At 44.2% G+C, this 18,752-nt stretch overlaps 1 protein-coding gene across 4 annotated transcripts in view; it reads left to right on the top strand.

The window, feature by feature from the left end:
• Positions 1-18,752, top strand: part of PIK3C2B (phosphatidylinositol-4-phosphate 3-kinase catalytic subunit type 2 beta) — a 126,442-nt gene that overhangs the window by 43,546 nt on the left and 64,144 nt on the right. For all 4 annotated transcript variants that reach the window (XM_083172898.1, XM_083172897.1, XM_083172900.1 and 1 more), the window contains 6 exons: positions 1,901-1,980; positions 2,267-2,330; positions 2,997-3,143; positions 3,579-3,612; positions 8,193-8,388; positions 16,567-16,689. In XM_083172898.1, the coding sequence (XP_083029024.1) occupies positions 1,901-1,980; positions 2,267-2,330; positions 2,997-3,143; positions 3,579-3,612; positions 8,193-8,388; positions 16,567-16,689 (644 nt within the window). The remainder of the gene's footprint in view (positions 1-1,900; positions 1,981-2,266; positions 2,331-2,996; positions 3,144-3,578; positions 3,613-8,192; positions 8,389-16,566; positions 16,690-18,752) is intronic.

Here is an 18,752-nt window from a genome sequence, read left to right as displayed (position 1 = left end):
CCAGCTATTCATTGCTTCCATTTCTGACAGCATTGAAGGCAGGTTTCGACAAAACTGATCCGACTTCCAACCAGTCGGATCTGTTTTGTCGGAGACGTGGATTGTTGAATTCCCGACCGTATCTCGACAACTCAGGTCCGGTTTCGCAGAAGCACCCCCTTTTCGCCACTCAACAGGCGGAACATTGAATTCCGCCTGATGGCAAACTGTCGAGCTGGGCGAAGACTGGGCAGGATTCCGACAGTTTTCCCTCTTATATTCTTGGATAGTGTTATTCCATTTAAAGACTGACAAAGACAAAATCCAGTTACTGTTGTGGAAAAATCAGACATTGGACCCTGAGTTGTGCAAGTTCTGAATGTTATTTATTTATATGATGACTCCATAAATCCGTAGCACAGTACAGGATACGCAATCATTTCAATATCAAACATACAAAAAACGTATAAAAGGATAACCTAAATACAAAAATAAAGTAACTCCGTTATATTAAAACCTTACATCACCCAACGACCCTGTGACTTGGGGTGGACAGAGTAAAGGATTTTTTTTTATAGACCATGAGTGGGCGTGCCCTGAGAACAAGGATATTGAAGGGAGAGAGCATTTTTATCCAGACTAATGCTGGGTACACATTAGGCAACATGTTGTCCAATCAATTGACTCATCATACCACTCTAATCTACCAGTGCGTACGGGCTGTTGCACTCTCCTGCACATCATTCGTCATGTCTCCTGATCTGCCTGTAATGCAATGCAGGTAGATCTGAAGATATCATCACGGATACAAAAGTGAATGTGACCACTGAAAGATGTGTTGTGTAATATATCATTTACTGTATATGGTGTGCTGTCGGCCAAGATCTGGCATTGTCTAGTGTGTAGACAGCTTAATGGTCCTATATCCAGGCAGTTATTCATAACCGTATGTAGAAACTACAGTTTCAGCATAATTAGATATATAGTTGCTGTGTGCTTATAGCCTAATGCAGGAGTTTCACATACCGCTGCAGATTGCAGTCCCCAGTATATACAATGGGGATTACGATCTGTCGCCCTCTTCTGATGACATAAAACACTGTGGGGCAGATTTATTAAGCTTGGTGAAGTGATAAAGTGTCTGTTTTTTACCAGACTACTCCTGTGCAGCCAACTCACAGATGCAGATGTAACTCACTGCAAATTTAACTTTGCAAATAGAGGGTATATTTTTGTTCAAAATGAAAATATCCATAGCAATACTGAGTGGTAATAATCACAGCAGTGCCGCGATTATTAATACTAAGTAGTGTTCATTCTAGCACCCAGAGGCAGAACTCTGGGAGGCAATGGAGTCATCTGCCGCCGGGCTCCTGCTCTCAAGGGGGCACCTCTCCACCACTGTCAGTTTAAAACCATTAATTGAAAGCCATCAAAATCGCTTCTGTGGCTGAGTTCTGAAATATATATGTTCTCTCTCTCTTTCTCTCTCTCTCTGTATACATATACAGTACATAATATATATTTCATAACAGACTATATATAGTTTGAATAACATTGTGTGTGTGTGTGTGGGTGTGTGTGTGGGGGGGGGGGGGGCACCAATATTCATCTTGCCTCCGGGCAACTGGGACAAACTTACGCCACTGCTAGCACCCGCTATCTTTGAAAACCCATGCAGTTCCTCTTCCCTGCCTGGGGTGTCACTGTCTGCTGTAGTGCTTCTAGCAGTGTGGTCTGTATATCAGCACTAATATGCAAACCAGACTTGTGCTAGAAACACCACAGCAGACAGCAACACCCGAGGCAGGGAACAGGAACTGCATGGGTTTTCAAAGATAGCAGGTGCTAGAATGAACACTACTAAGGCCACTACAGAACTATGTGTGTATTGCATACTATAAAAATTTTATTTTCCCAGGCCAGTGACATCCAGAGTCCTTCTACTCTGAACCATCATGTCCATCTCCAGGAGAGACCAGTCAAACAGACCATCACCAGGTAGAATAAACAGAATGTCTGAAACGTCTCACAAGCACGCAGTATCTTGCTGCTATATTACACGGCAATTGAACATCTAAATATTTTCTTAAACTATAATTGATATATGATTGTTTTACATGTTATTGCTCTCTTGTAGATAAATCAGCAATGGTTTTATTATGTTAAGTGTTCCGCCAAGGTTCTGCTTCTTGTTTCCTGTGGTCTGTGCATTTGCAAGTTTTTATAATCGGATGTGTTGTAGGAAACCTCAGTGGACTAAGCTGATAAATGCGTCTCTTTTCAGACAGGCGCTGTCTCTGCTTTTTGACACCTTCCATAATGAGGTGGATGAATTTGTTGCATCAGAAGTGAGTGTATTGTCTGCATTCATTTATTTGTTGTAAACCTTGTATTCTATAGAAGGGGAAAAAATGGGTGACATTCCATGATACAATTGTTTTTGTAAAAAATATATATACAGTAGTATGCTGAACATTCCTTTTATGTATTAAAAGTGAAGAAATAAATCTAAAATAGAACTACTGTCATGAAAAAGCAATAATTAATGCAGTAATGAGTGTAACAAATTACACATAGGGCCAGTCATTCAGAAAAGCTGTTCAGTCCAAGGGGGAAATTGTATCTAATTTTCGAGAAAGGTAAAGTGGAAAATTATCCACACCAACCAATCAGCTTCTGTCTTGTGGGGGGGGGGGGGGGGGTGTGTGTAACTGGATCCTGGCCCAGGTGAAAAGTTCAGCTCTAGTCTCGGCACCACTGACAATGTGCCCATCAGTTATAAAGAATTAAGTACTTATAACAAGACTACAGAGATATTGCAAACATTGCTTCAGGTTTACTACCAGTCTCCAATGTAATGTGAGGCCATGCCCAAATATTTATATACACACATATACAGTGTGGACTAGGGCATTAAGGGCCTCTTTTTGTCTTTTGTATTTACCTCATTGTTTTTATGTAGGTCTTTGTCTTGTGTTATATAATGATCCATGTCTTGCTTTTCTACCTAACAGGCAGACTTCCACCTACGAGCAGAGAGGGTGGTACAGTCGGTGAAAGCAATCTGCAATGCACTGGCAGCTGTCGAGACCCTGGAAATCAGCAATGCCCTCAACCAGCTTCCTCCCTGTCCTTCCAGAGTCCAGATCAAGTTCAATAAGGTGCAGAATGTTGGGTCTGAAACACAACCATTCAGGGCAATACAATTTAAGCACAGTTATTTCTGAAAGGCTCATTTACAGTTGGGCATATGCTGGGCATACTATGCTTGTGTACCTCTTTAAATGGGTACGCATGTCTCATTATGCCTGAAAAAAATAAATCAATCGTGGATATGGATTGGCAAGCTGTATCCAGTAATGGCTTGTTCATACAATTGCACATGATCAGAATTTTTGTAACAAGGCTGCAATCCCTAAACGTTCCTCATCTCTTGACTTTCTCAGATAATGTACTTTTGTGGGCAAGGCAATCCTCTGTACCATGCATGTGTAAATGCTTTATTATTGTGTTGCCAAATAAACTAATTTAAAATACATGTTTTTTACTTGTGTGTTCATTTAATTAATTCATTCATTTTTTTTTTTTTTTTACAGGACCCCAACTTTCTGTCCCAAAGAGATAACAGAGGTAATATATTGTATGTGCTACTCCCAAAAATGCAGTGTACATAGTTTGCCAGTTTGGAGGCTTTTCACATCTATATGCCTTTGATGCACTTGACATGCTGCCCAACATGGTACAAAACATTATTATGGAGATAGACGATAGTTAGATCTGAAATCCTCAGCACAGAGCTAAAGATGATTATCTACCCCACTTATATTGGTAGTATATCCCAGTTTTACTCACGTCCGTGTTTACCAGTTAATAATGACTCATACACTAGTGAAACAGGTAAAGCAGGATTATATCACAGCTAGATCAGTGTGTATGTTAAATGACTAAACAAAATCTACAATGCAGTAACTGAAATATAGATTTATAACAATTAAAAAATTGTAGGATTTCATTTAAAATGTACAAATTCAGTTTCAGTTGGAGTGTACACACAATGCATTTATTCTTACTCAGAATATGTTCTGGGATTGCTTTAATCGTCAGTGATTAAATTATAATTTTTATTTTAGCTAGTTATTTAAGTGAAAAATAATATGGTCAATAAGTTTGATATTGGTAAGATTTTAAGACATTTATTAAGCATGATGGTATATGAGATGACAATTGAAGTTCAGAATGTGTTCTGTCCTGGAATGACAGACTGATTATAGTTATCAAGGAATCAAAACTATTATAATTTTTTTGTAAATATTTCATTACCTCTTTAACAGCTGCTTACATAATTGACAGATTAATGTGTAAAGGCCCATACACACTGGGCGACTTTGAGCTGAAAGACACTCAAAACAGCAGGTTTGAGCAGCTTTCAGCTCAAAGCCGCCCAGTGTGTATGGCCCGGCGATGAGCGGTGAGCATTGCTGCGTGCTCCCGCAACATCGCCGGGAAAGCCGTTCATCTGCTGGTTATACCAGCAGATGAGTGGCTTTCAGGATGGCTTTGCATAGTGCTCCGCTATGCAATGCCGTCCTCCACCCTCTGTCAGCGCCGGGCCGGGGGAAAGCCGCTCGGTGTGTGCACTGAGCGGCTTTCCCCCCAGCGATGAATGCGATCATCGCTGTCCATACACACTGGGCATAGTCGCCCAGTGTGTATGGACCTTTAGTTTAAAGAAGCTAAATATTTTGAAGGAGGTTTTACCTTATTTTTATTCTTTAGTTACATGAGGAGTTATTTACTAAATGTTGTTTCACTTTGCAAACCACCCATTTACTAATGGGGCCAACGACACAGGGCCTGCACTGGCCAGCGATGTGTGGTGAGCGATCTGTCAGGGCCTTTGTTCTCTTGTGAGAACAGTGGCCCTGTCTGGCGATCTGACTAGATTTATCCAGGCTGGATCTTCATTACCCAGCGATAGCAACGTGCAGTGCTGTGCTATGGCCCCTACACACGGAGCGATGTAGGAGCATTTTCTGAGTGATTTTCTAGTCAGATCGCTTACCAAATAGACTGAAATCGACCTGGGTGTAGGGGCCATAAGTCAAAACTGAAGGCAAAACAAGCAAAACCAAAGGCCGAGGGATACACAGCATGGGATCCCCTACCATAATGGCACCTGACCACAAACTGGGGCTGTATTTCCTCTGAAAGTGTTTTTGTTTTTACTGTGGGGGGCCAATGCATGGTTTTTCTTTCTTCATTGGGGCTTTTGTGTTTTATGTTTTTCCTGTGGAGATTCTCCTGTAGCAGGTAGGTGAGAGTCCCATATTGTTACTTGATGACAGCAGCTGGACTGCATGATTTTGAAGAATAAAACCACTTTTTGAGCTGCAGGGCTGGCACCGTGCAAATGAATAGATCGGCTAGGATGAGAAAGCTAAAGTAAATGTGATCTCTGAATGGAAAGAAACAATGGCCAGCCATTAAAATGCCTTGTAGCATTCACACATTTGTCCTTGTTATTTAAATTGCATGGTCAGCCTTCCTGTTCTGAAAGTTGAATTGTTTCCCATCAAACAGCAATCTGTCTCATCAGGTAATTGTGTAAATGCCAAGGGATGAGTAATAATTACATCACGGTGGTGGTGTAACTGGATACTCCTTTAATAATTCCTAGAAACATCATTTTTTACCTATATCATATGTTGCTTTAAAAGACAAGCTCTATTGTCTGTCCTAATAGGTGTGTGACAACCTAAAATCATTTTGTTATGGTCTCAGAATATTAGCTACAAATATATTTGCAACAATATCGGGGACTCTCACAAAAAGTTTGATAAAAGTTTAGTTGGTTTTAATCATATATATATATATATATATATATATATATATATATATATATATATATATATATATATATATATATTATATTATAATATATATCTGTATATCATACTCCATTCGATGGCACCTAACCCTAGGTCTCTGACACCTTAATAATTACTTCAGTGCCCTATCCCCTGCACTGTCCTTATTTACTATGTACTTGTTATAAATTGCCTTGTACGGTAAGTCAATGTTTTCTTGTTCTTTTCTCACTTATGTTTTGTTCGGCGCTGCGGAACCCTTGTGGTGCCATATAAAAAATGTATAATTATATACATATATAAATAGTTGTTGCTACTATTCTAAGACAATAAGAGCATGATTGTTAAAAAGTCTCTAGTGAACTGTAGCAATGTCATCGCTCACATCATTGAGCACTAGGCGACCCTGGGAGTATTATGTATGTATAGCTATAGAGTTATGTTCTATTATGCGTTGTGCATCACATGCTATACTGTGATCTAGTGTAGAGAGTGTTACTGAAGTTCCCCTCTGAGCATGATTTGCTGATCTCTGTACAGCTTGGAAACTGTGACCCGCTCTGCTGCTATCACCACTGGAGAAGGGTTCTGGTACTATGGACATTTATTAATAATAGGGACGGTGGGGTCTACATATGGGCTGTAAGGGGGTAGCATTTATTGCCCCTGGGGTGGTTAATAAAACTGGGGCTCTGTTGCCACCAGAGGGGGTGACAATAATGTTATAATGGGGCCATATACTCATGGACACTAAGGAGTAGGTACCGTATAAGCCGAGTTTTGTAGCCTTTGTTTTAGCTGAAAAAGCCCCCCCTTGGCTTATACTCGAGTCAATGGCTCCTATACTGCGGCAACATGGCCGGCGGCCTCCTGCACTATACATGTCCTCAGTGCAGGAGGCCGGCGGCCATGTTGCCGTAGCCGCGCCTTTGTTCAAAGTGGAGCCGGGCAGCAAAGTGGACGACAGGACAGGGCAGTGGCCGCGGCCGTGAACCCCCCCCCCCCCCCGTAGAGCCAGTCAGCGGCGCACCCCAAACCCCCTGGAGTCGGACGCAGGATGAGGTGTCCCAGGGGATCAGCCTGAGCAGCCTGTGGTGTATTGTGCAGGAGGAGCAGCCTGTGGTGTCCTCTGCAGGGGGAGCCACCTGTGGTGTCCTGCTATTATTCAGGGGTAGCCGCCTGTGGTGTCCTGCTATTATGCAGGGGGAGCCGCCTGTGGTGTCCTGCTATTATGCAGGGGGAGCAGCCTGTGGTGTCCTGCTATTATGCAGGGGGAGCAGCCTGTGGTGTCCTGCTATTATGCAGGGGGAGCCGCCTGTGGTGTCCTGCTATTATTCAGGGGGAGCCGCCTGTGGTGTCCTGCTATTATGCAGGGGGAGCAGCCTGTGGTGTCCTGCTATATGCAGGGGTAGCAGCCTGTGGTGTCCTGCTATATGCAGGGGGAGCAGCCTGTGGTGTCCTGCTATTATGCAGGGGGAGCAGTCTGTGGTGTCCTGCTATTATGCAGGGGGAGCAGCCTGTGGTGTCCTGCTATTATGCAGGGGGAGCAGCCTGTGGTGTCCTGCTATTATGCAGGGGGAGCAGCCCGTGGTGTCCTGCTATTATGCAGGGGGAGCAGCCTGTGGTGTCCTGCTATTATGCAGGGGGAGCAGCCTGTGGTGTCCTGCTATTATTATACAGGGAAATGTACCAGTAGCTGCTGCATATCCCACCCTAGGCTTATACTCGAGTCAATAAGTTTTCCCAGTTTTTTTTGTGGTAAAATTCGGTGCCTCGGCCTATATTCGGGTCGACTTATACTCGAGTATATACGGTATTCTAGACATGCATTTTTCCACTTGAATATGTAAATGCAGCTTTAAAAATATGTAAGAATAATGTGAGAGATTTTGGAAAAAATATTTGCCAGTTGAGTTCTCAACAGTCACAGCGTACTTGTAACACATTGCTGAAATGCTTTTATGGTGGTGATATGTTATTTCAGGTGTCGTCATATGAAACTGTACACTGAGGAAATGCACAGCTAATATGTATAAAATCATATTTGTACCTGGTTACAGTATGGTCAGTACACAGCTTATTTTAAGAATTGCAGATCTATAATGACACAACATGAGCTCAGAATACAAAGTGGGCACTGAAGTGTCTAATGAAAAATAGAACTTGATTAAGACACATTTCAAATTAAAATACAATAATTTCCTTTTTTTAGACTTTGTTAAACAATCTGTATAATGTCAACATTTAATACCATCCTTTGCTATCGCAGTGCCCTAAAGATTATCTTGATGTATGTGAAAACATGAGAAAAACTCTTCCAATTTCTGTTTATCTGTCCTACAGAGAAAGTTGTAGAGAGCCTTACAGCAGCCATCTTGGATTTGGTCCAGCTATACTGCAGTACATTCAATGCTGATTTCCAGACAGTGGTGCATGCTGAACGCAAGCAAAGTATGACCCAGGACGCGTCACTCCTCACCAGCCCCCTCGCCTTCACTATCTATGCTGCACATCGCATACCCATTACATGGGCAGCCAGGTGAGAAGCAGGCAGGCTAACTGCTGTCATGAAAGATTGTTTACACCTATTAAAGACTGATGACCAGGGGCGGATTGGGAATTAAAACCAGCCCGGGAAATATCTTGAAGCAGCCCTAAAGGGGGGGCGTGGTCTATCAATATGGGGGTGTGGCCTATGTCAACGAGGCCCCGCCCTATTTTTTGCTGCTGTGGGGTCATGGCTAGTGGTTCTCTGAGCTGCTGGCTATGTCCCCAGCCCCTCAGGCTGCAGAATAGGCGCATGCATACAGCGTCTATTCTGCAGCCTGTGGGGCTGGGGAGATAGAGACAGGGGGAGGGTGACAGGGGGTCTCCCAACTGTGTCCCCCCCCCCCCCCCCCCCCCGTGGGGCTTTGAGTATGGGCCACCTCCCTTGAACACATTATGCACCATAACATGAGGGCCCTATTTTCTATAAAAAAACCTGTACACCTTATGCCACACAGTATGAGCCAATATTCACATTATGACACATGGAATGATCCAAAATTCACAAAATGCCACACAGAATGAGTAAAAAAAAAATAGGCTAAAGTTCACATTATGCAACGGAATGAGAAGACACAGGGTGAATAAATGGCGGCACTCAAAGACTGATAAACTGTAAACTGTAAACTGGGTAATTTTGTAAAAGCATATAACAGTGCATCATACTCCGATGATACAACCCCATTTTCAAGGTGCAGAAAGTGACAACCGTTGTCACTTTCTGCACCTTAAAAAACGGGGTTGTATACCCGAAACGTCGGAGTATGATGCACTGTTCTATGCTTTTACAAAATTACCCAGTTTATATCAGTCTTCGAGTGCCGCCATTTCTTCATCCATCTACCTTAAAAATCTGTATTGTAAGGCATATGTATATATAGATAGAGGGGTTGGCAGCCCTCCGACAGACTTTCACTGTCCAATAAATGCAAAAAACATTTATTGATGGTCCTACGCCATTACGAGGTATCTACCCCGTCATCAGGGACTCGAACAATACAGTACACAAAAGACATATATATACACACCACAAAAATCCCACCCTCCGGTTAACCCTGTACCTGACAGAAAGCCCGTGCATGCAGATCTCCGTCCGCCATTGAAAAAACGGCAGTCAGCCTCACTGTGCAAGCAGACGCCGGCGGAAGTCGCTCTCACATGACCTCCGCTCAGCGCAGCCCCTCTCCCAGCAGGCTTTCTCCAGAAGACGAGTCAAAGGAAATGCATCACAGTTCTGATCAGAATGCAGGAGTCCGGTTACTATGGAGATGAAAAAAAAATATATATATATATATATATATATATATACATACACACAAGAAGAGGATCTGCGCAACGTCACAATGTCATATATATGTAAATCCGTCTTTAAGGATGTAGTGCTGGCTCACTTCCAGGAGGCTTTGTCACGGCCTCAGTGTATGGAACATCCAACAAGAAAAAGGAGCGCACACATGAGCAAAGTAATGACAAGTATTTACTGAAAAAGTGTAGGCTCACATACAATTCAATATACTGTAGTCAGCATGCGTAGTATTCACCGCTAGCTCCACAGCCTGTGCCATTAATTTGCTCACTTTTTTTGTTGAATATATATATATATTTATATATATACACTGAGGCCTCAAATTATTAATTCTGCCAGCACCAGTGCCTTGTTTTTACCCTCCTCCTGTGGCCACCTGTCAGACAGTCCCCGGCTGCTGTTTATTTTGTGCTCCCTCCGGCCTCTGCATGCTGTGTTTATCCCTGCTCGATGCTCCTGCCACCGCCCAACAGATCCATCCAGCGCAGCGCGCGAAACAGTCCTGCGCGCTGCTGCTGGGATGGCTGATCACGTGGGCAGCGCAGCCAGGCTTTCTGCACACCAGCACTCCCGCCATTTTAACTGTGGGAGGACTTGAGGCTGGCCACGGCCATCTTCAATCAGGGCACAGTGCCGCGGCCCGGCACGGAGATGCCACGGCCGGCCCTGTTAGGAGGGTGAGCGGCCGCTTCCCTATTAAAATGTGCTGGTCCACCGGGAAATGGCCCGCTGCCGCAATGCCCATTACACATTATGGGACACACCGCAATGCCCATTACACATTATCTGACACACCGCAATGCCCATTACACATTATCTGACACACCACAATGCCCATTAAACATTATGGGACACACCGCAATGCCCATTACACATGATCTGACACACCGCAATGCCCATTACACATTATCTGACACACCGCAATGCCCATTAAACATTATGGGACACACCGCAATGCCCATTACACATTATCTGACACACCGCAATGCCCATTACACATTATCTGACACACCGCAATGCCCATTACACATTATGGGACACACCGCAATGCCCATTACACATTATGGGACACACCGCAATGCCCATTACACATTATCTGACACACCGCAATGCCCATTACACATTATCTGACACACCGCAATGCCCATTACACATTATGGGACACACCGCAATGCCCATTACACATTATCTGACACACCGCAATGCCCATTAAACATTATGGGACACACCGCAATGCCCATTACACATTATCTGACACACCGCAATGCCCATTACACATTATCTGACACACCGCAATGCCCATTACACATTATCTGACACACCGCAATGCCCATTAAACATTATGGGACACACCGCAATGCCCATTACACATTATCTGACACACCGCAATGCCCATTACACATTATCTGACACACCGCAATGCTGCGGCTGCCGATCTGCGAGCAGTTATTAATTCACTCACAGCGGCAAATTTAAAATGCAGCTGTGTTGGCTCTACAAGTTTTACACTAGTGGAAAACCTGGATGGGGGGGGGAGGGGTTCCGGGGACCGCAGTGGGTATGGGCTGCGGGGAGGGTATCAGCAGCAGCCGGCGGGAGGCTGGGGGGAAGTGACAGCCGTGGTGAGTGGCTGTGCCTCTTTGGACACAGCCACCACCACACTAAGGGGGTTATTCACGTTTGTTCGGTCCTGCGTGCATTCGCACGCAGGACCAATGTTGCGCGTCTGCATGCGGGTTTCTGCACATGTGCAGACGTATAGTGCGTGCACCCATGGCGGCGTGCGTGGGGCGGAGATGGGCGGGGGGCGCCGGGCTGCCCCATTACCATATGGGAACGCCCAGCGTTCCATGGGCGTTACCCATGAGAACGCTGGGCGTTCTCATGGTAATGAGGCAGTGACGCTGCTGCTGGGGGAGGGTACCTAACATCACCCCTGGTAGTTCCACCCACCGCCACTGTACACACAAAGTTTAATGAAGGCACAAAAAACTTCAAAGAATATATATGCATTAAATATATAGTAGCAAACTTAAACACATTACAAAATAAAAATAATGCCAGTCATCTTACAACTCTTTGGTGAGTCTGCCCGCTGCCACTTCCATACTATAATCTAGGCAGTCGGGCATCGGCACTCACTCCTCAGCGGCTCAGCCTTCCAAGTTCCCACATTGCAGGCAGCTGAGGCAGTCTTGTACAGTGGGCGGGTGCGCGGTGACGTCACACGCGCACCCGCGATCGCGATGCGGCCACCACCTCTGCACAGTGGGGCAGATGTAATATCTGCGGGAGGAGCTGCGTGCGGCCGCGCATGCGCCGCAGCCCTCCCGCGGCCACTTTCACTGTGGAACTACTCGAGGCCGGCCGCGGCCATCTTTAAACAGGGCAAAATACAGGGAGATGCCGCGGCCGGCCCTGTTAAGGAGGGAGGGCGGCCCTTTATACTAAAAATATGCCGGCCCACCGGGAAACAGCCCGGTTTCCCGGTGGGCCAATCCGCCCCTGCTGATGACTTTAAGCAGGTTTTGGAGCATTTACAACCCCAGGAATGTCTGCCAGTTTTACAATTTACAAGAATCTCTTACACAGAAACAAAGTAAAAAAAATACATATTTTTCACATGCTGGAGTGAGAAGGGAACGCTGTTGTATTGCATTTGCATTTCTTTACATTTTCAAAAGCTCAGCTCATTCCAAAAGTCATTTTACAAGTTGTGATAATTAGCTCCACTTGTGGATCATTTAAAATGTGTCCATAAATAATGAATTCACCTGTTCACCTGCCGGGTGACCTGGAAAATGTGAACTGTGTGGGATCCCGAGGACCGATTTTGAGACCCCCTGGTGTAGAAACAACTAAAAGCTTGACACACATGGAGTCATGTTTTGTGGAAAAAAATTGGCCAGACATTGTTTTATTCAACAAGAAACTTAACAAAATATTGTCAGGATCAACTAGGGTTTATCCTAAAAGCTAAAGGGAATAAAGGGAGATGTGTAAAAAGTGAGGTAAAATGTGCTAATAGAGAGATAAAATGGAGAAGTTTCCCAGGTCACGCAAACCGCTTTTAAAGCAGTGTACGCACGCAGCAATTTGGCCAAGCTATTTTACTAGATAGTCAAAATGTCCTCGTTTAGCCAGAATTGCACCATCTATACACTGCTAGCTATAGCGATGCGTAGCTCTGCCTGGCCAAATATACTGTGCAGGAAAGGCAAATTAACTAAGCTGCCCCACACAGTGTATTTGGCCGTGGCTGGGGATGGCAAGATGTAGTTCGCCATCTATATATCTGACAGATACCTACATTTCAATTTTGACTGGGCTTAGTCACGGCTTAGCGGTCATATACAGTACATAGACAGTACTAATTGGTGACGCGCTATGTCTCACTGCCCGGGTACTCCACTGGGCATGCGCGAGATCTCACGCTCAACCTAGAGCTGGCAGACGCTGCACCCAGGGATTGCTCTGCCCTGCTGTGGTGTATGGGCAACGATGCCTGCAGCTGTCGATATCTATCTATACATTGCCCCCACTATTAAAGATAGCAGTGCTGATAATGACAGGGGCACATAGCTTCAATGTCATTCATGGAGGCCACTTCTCCTCCTTCATACATGCTGTTAACGGCGCTGATACGTTGTCCCCCATAACAAGTGTATACATATACACCTTAGACTCAATCACACACAGATGTACACGTTCTTCTCATTGTTACATTTTGTGAGAATAAGACGCAAGTTAAAGCAGAAAAGATGTTCTGCACAAACTGTGTCATAAGAACCTGGAATGCTGGGAAATGCTGTTTCGCACAACTCCGGCAATAGTGTAGGGAGACACATTTGCACATCCAGGTTAAAATAGTTAGTAGAAATAGTTTCCTGTAGCTGTTATACAGTAGCTGGCATGAGGTGACTTTTTTATATACTGAGCAAGGGTCAGGTCACACAATGTTATCCTGTTTGTTTTATTTTCTATTTTTAATATATATTATGGAGTTAAAAAAAATATATATTTCCTGACAAGTTGGACAGCACTGATTTAAAGCAAATGATGGAAGGTAATGGGCACAGGAGGTTTGTCAGTGTAAATGCAGTAATGCATCATTTCACTTTGAGTGCTGACTGCAGGGGGTTGATGAAGAGCATAGATGTTGCCAGTCCCTCCCCACGTGATCGGCTTTCTCTCCCCTGACCATGAATGTCATGGAATGAATAGGGAGCACTTTATTCAGCCGCTTCCTCCGCTCACAGCTGTTCTGGAATTCTCTGGGCTTATTCCACAGCTTCCTCATTCTCTCAGCCTTTCCCTCCTCTCAGCTTTCCAGCCCTCCCCCCTCCCAATGTGCAGTGACAGATGGTCAGTTCCAGGCTCTGCTTGTCCCAGGCTGCTGCATCAGGGAGTTTGGAAAGTGGGTGGGGGATCCCCTTTGTTTAAAGGTTCCTTTCATTCTGTCTGTTGTGCTATTTGAAGAGGAGGAGACTAGAAGAGGTGAATAAATAGGGGCTAGTGTGACCTTTGGTATTTCTTTCTACAACCTCCCCACCCTTAATAAATCTGTTACAACTTGCCTAGTTGCCTTACGTGTATGTGTTTAGAAAGGGTGAGGAAGTGCGGCATGCAGCTGGGCATTGGCTTCTCTTGCTCTCCTATCACATCTCTCATGCCCTCTCTCCCCCATTGGCCTATCCGCTCCTTGCTGTCTCTTGCTAATAAGTGTGCCCTTCTCAATGCAGAAAGTGCCAGAGGTCCCTGCATGCCAGCACATGTGCCATGCTCTCACACAGAGTGCCAGGGGTCTCTGTATGCCAGCACATACAACCTGAAGGGAGTGTTTTCTGCAGATTTTGCACAAAAGTGTATCTAGTGTTACAGAGAGGGTCCCAAGAGATTAAACCAAGCCAAAAAGAATGTTACAACACAATAATTTATCATGCAGTGATAATAATAGAAATAAACTGTCTCAGAAATATTGCACCTAAATTGGATACTGAAATTGCTATAGCTGTAAACTTGTGTGTGTGCATATTGGTGTACACTGGTATGACTGAACAAATTCAAAACACGTCAAAATAATTCTTTCTCTCTCTCAGGGGGTAATGTTGATGGCTAGGGGACCTCGTATAAAAGTGCTCCCAAGTGGTGGCATTACCCTGCTGGCTGATGGTGCCAGGTGATGGTTCCAAAATATGCGGGTTCCCTACTTTTTTTTGTCCCCCATATTTTTGGAACCTGGACTGGTCCAAGAGCCGGTGCTGATTTCTTAAATATGGGGGATCACCAACAATTTTTTCCCCTGTATTTGGGAAACAAGGGGCTTGTTATGCTTGGGGGATGGCTGGTTTTAGTACTTTTACACACTTTTTTGGACAGAACTGTGTACAGAACTCACTGATCTGTACATGGTTCGATCAAACTCGCCGTCCAGAAGCAGGTCTATTTTTTCTGGTCATGATTAGGGGCAATTTAGAAAAATAGCATTTGACACAAAAAAGAAATGGAAACAGCGCTGTGCAAAATGTAGGAATTATTTATTAAAAATATATTTGTTTAAATAACAATTAATGCTAGCAACAACAAACAATTTAAACATGCATGTAATTAACAGTAAAAAAAAAAAAAAAAACTCTCTCCCTTTGGCTTCTATTAAGATGGTTAGTGCAAGCATCTTTGCTTCAACCGGTTAGTATGTTAGTATAAAGCGTTATTCAAGCTCAGTCCCACCTATGTGCACATGGTGTAATAGATATTATACGTGGGTGAATCTCTGCAATGGGTGGGAGTCCTGGCCACCAGTCCCTGGTGTAACGCTCTGCCTGCTGGTGTAGTCCGTATTGTATGCAGCCTTGTCTGAGGGTCACCAACCAGTTCTCCGCCTTATAAATCTCAGCGGCTTTCTCAGGAGCTAGATCTACCTCCTGAGGAAGCCGCTGAAATTTATTAGGCGGAGAAACGAGTAGAGGAGAGCAGGGACGACATCGGCAGCACTTAGATCTGGAAATGGTTGGTGACCCTCGCAAAAGGCCGCATACAATACAGACTGCCCCAGCGGCCAGAGCGTTCCACCAGGGACTGGAAGCCGGGACTCCCACCCATTGCAGAGATTCACCTAAGTATAATACTGTACCTATTACACCATGTGCACATAGGTGGGACTGAGCTTGAATAACGTTTTATACTAACATACTAACCTGTTGAATCATAGATGCTTGGATATAAATTGCATGCATGCACTAACCATCTTAATAGAAGCCAAAGAGGAAAAGAGAGGTGTTTTTTTTTTTTAAACTGTTTTTTACATGCATGTTTAAATTGTTTGTTGTTGCTGGCATTAATTAATTGTTATTTAAACAAATATATTTTTAATAAAAAATTCATATATTTTGCACAGCGCTGTTTTAATTTCTTTTTTTGTGCCAAGTTTTGTATTCAGAAGTGGTTTGGTAAATCCCCTTATTAGAAACAGCAGCAGTGCAGAATATAACAACCCGCGCTCAGAAAGCTTGTTTGCATTGGTTGGTTAAAAAAATAACATCCTATTCCATTTGCAATTGTAACATTTCAATGAGAAAACATCTGGATGCAGGTTTTTTTTATGGGTTGCAGCAAAACATGTGATTTTTACAGCAAATCGCACTACTACATGTGCGATTTTTGGTAGATGTGCAAATTTGACTGTTTTTCCAGAAAATGTGCACGTACTAAAAAAATCACATCCTGTTACATCTCAAGCCAAGTGTTTATGATTTCCCCCAAACAGTGTATGTTCCCAATGTTTCAAATTGTAACTGGTTCTTTCATCAGAAACAATAGAAAATGTTTCTTAACATATTTTCTTTGTATATTGTATCATTTCAGTTATGAAGATTTCTATGTATCCTGCTCTCTGAGTCATGGTGGGAAGGAGCTGTGCAGTCCCCTGCAGACCCGTAAGATCCACGTGTACAAATACCTTTTTCACCTCATCGTTTGGGATCAGATGTGAGTACATAAAAATAAGGGGTGTGCACCAGGCACCTTTTGTGTTTTGGGTCTGTATCTCCGGGCCGTGTTTTGGATCTGTTCCAAAACTCCACCCATTTCGTGTTTTGTGTTTTGGATCTGGTTTTAAAATAAAAAAATACATAAAAACCGTCGTGTGGCAAGTTCAAATGGCTTGAGAATCTTGCACAACATGCAAATCAGTCTCTACTGTGCTTGAGTCAGGTGGATTCCCGCTCCTTTGCCTATATCATAGGTGGATGTGTATCGCGTTTCGTAGATGCTTTGCTGCAGAAGGAAATGCATCTACCCAGTGGGCTGTCACAGGTATATAGTCCTTAGTTTGCCCTGTACCACTTGTCCACATGTCCTTGGTTAAGTGGCCAGTGGGTACAACCGCATTTTTCAGGGCACTGAAGACACACTTTTGGATGTCTCTGTACATCCTGGGTATTGCCTGCCTAGTGAAGTAGACTCTAGATGGGATTTGATACCGGGGACACAATACTTCCATCAATCATCTAAATCCCACTCCACTAATAGCAGACACCGGACGTATGTCTAACATAAACATAGCTGTCAAGGCCTGAGTTATCCACTTTGCCATAGTATGGCTGCTGTCGTACTTTTTCCTCATCGCAAACGACTGTTGGATGGTCAATTGCTTACTGAAAGAAGTAGTGGTGTTCCAACTTCCCCTCTGGGATGATGAATGACTCCCAGCAGCAGCAGCAGTAGGCATAGCACTGTTGGATCCTATTGAGGAATCCTGGATAGAAGAGGAGTCAGTCATGCCGGTGACATGGCCTGCAGTACTACCTCAATTCCAGATCAAGGAGGAAGTTCACGAGGAGTGACTTGGTGGTGTGGCTTTCAGGTGCTTGGATACAACAGGTTCTAGGGATTTAGGTGTCCCTGGACTGCTTACGGTCCTAGCCACAGTTTCTGAACTAAACAGTGACTTATTAACAAGCTTTAGGTGAAGCATAAGGGAGAATGTCCCTAGGTGTCCAACGCAGCTTTATATAAGCTCTATATGGCAAGACAATTGTTGCCCGAATGCAGATAAAAATAATTCCAGACCAAAGAGGTGGATTTTAGAAGGCACAGTTGTTTGCTGTTTTTGGATGACCGCTTAGCTCTCTTGAATTTTCTAGCGGGGGGGAGGAAGAGGGCTTAGATCAGTGGTAGCCAACTCCAGTCCTCGAGATCTACCAACAGTTCACATTTTCCAGACAACCTAGCTGCTGCACAGGTGCACTCATTACTCACTAACACATTTTAAAAGTTCAACAGGTAGAGCTAATTAGTTCACTTGTGATTCTGCGAGGAGATCTGGAAAACATTAACTTTTGGTAGCTCTCGAGGACTGGAGTTGGCTACCCCAGGCTTAGATCATCGTGTGAAGCTGAACCACTCGTCATGAACATACGTCAGGGCCTTAGCCGTTCCTTTCCACTCCATGACGTAAATGGACAAGTATTGACATTATCTTTCTGGAGTATCACTGGACTTGGATTATACAGCAGTATCACTGGACTGGGGTTATACAGCAGTATCACTGGACTGGGGTTATACAGCAGTATCATTGGACTGGGATTATACAGCAGTATCATTGGACCGGATTTTAACGGCAGTACCACTGGCCTTTAACGGCAGTACCACTGGCCTTTAACGGCAGTACCACTGGCCTTTAACGGCAGTGCCACTGGACTGGACTTATGTGGCAGTGCCACTGGACTGGACTTATGTGGCAGTGCCACTGGACTGGATTTATGTGGCAGTGCCACTGGACTGGATTTATGTGGCAGTGCCACTGGACTGGACTTTTGTGGCAGTGCCACTGGACTGGACTTTTGTGGCAGTGCCACTGGCCTTTAATGGCAGTACCACTGGACTGAACTTGTGCAGCAGTATCAATTTACTGGAATTATACAGCAGTACCATTGCACTGAACTTGTGCAGTAGTATCAATTCACTGGAATTATACAGCAGTACCACTGGACTTATACAGCAGTATCACTGGACTGGACTCAGCAGGACACAACACGAATCACAACACC

Source organism: Crinia signifera, chromosome 2 (assembly GCF_055691185.1).
Source record: "Crinia signifera chromosome 2, ASM5569118v1, whole genome shotgun sequence".
In the NCBI taxonomy this organism is placed as follows: Eukaryota; Metazoa; Chordata; class Amphibia; order Anura; family Myobatrachidae; genus Crinia; species Crinia signifera.
The sequence above is the reverse complement of the archived record's forward strand: the minus strand, read 5'-3'. Positions and strand labels throughout refer to the sequence as shown.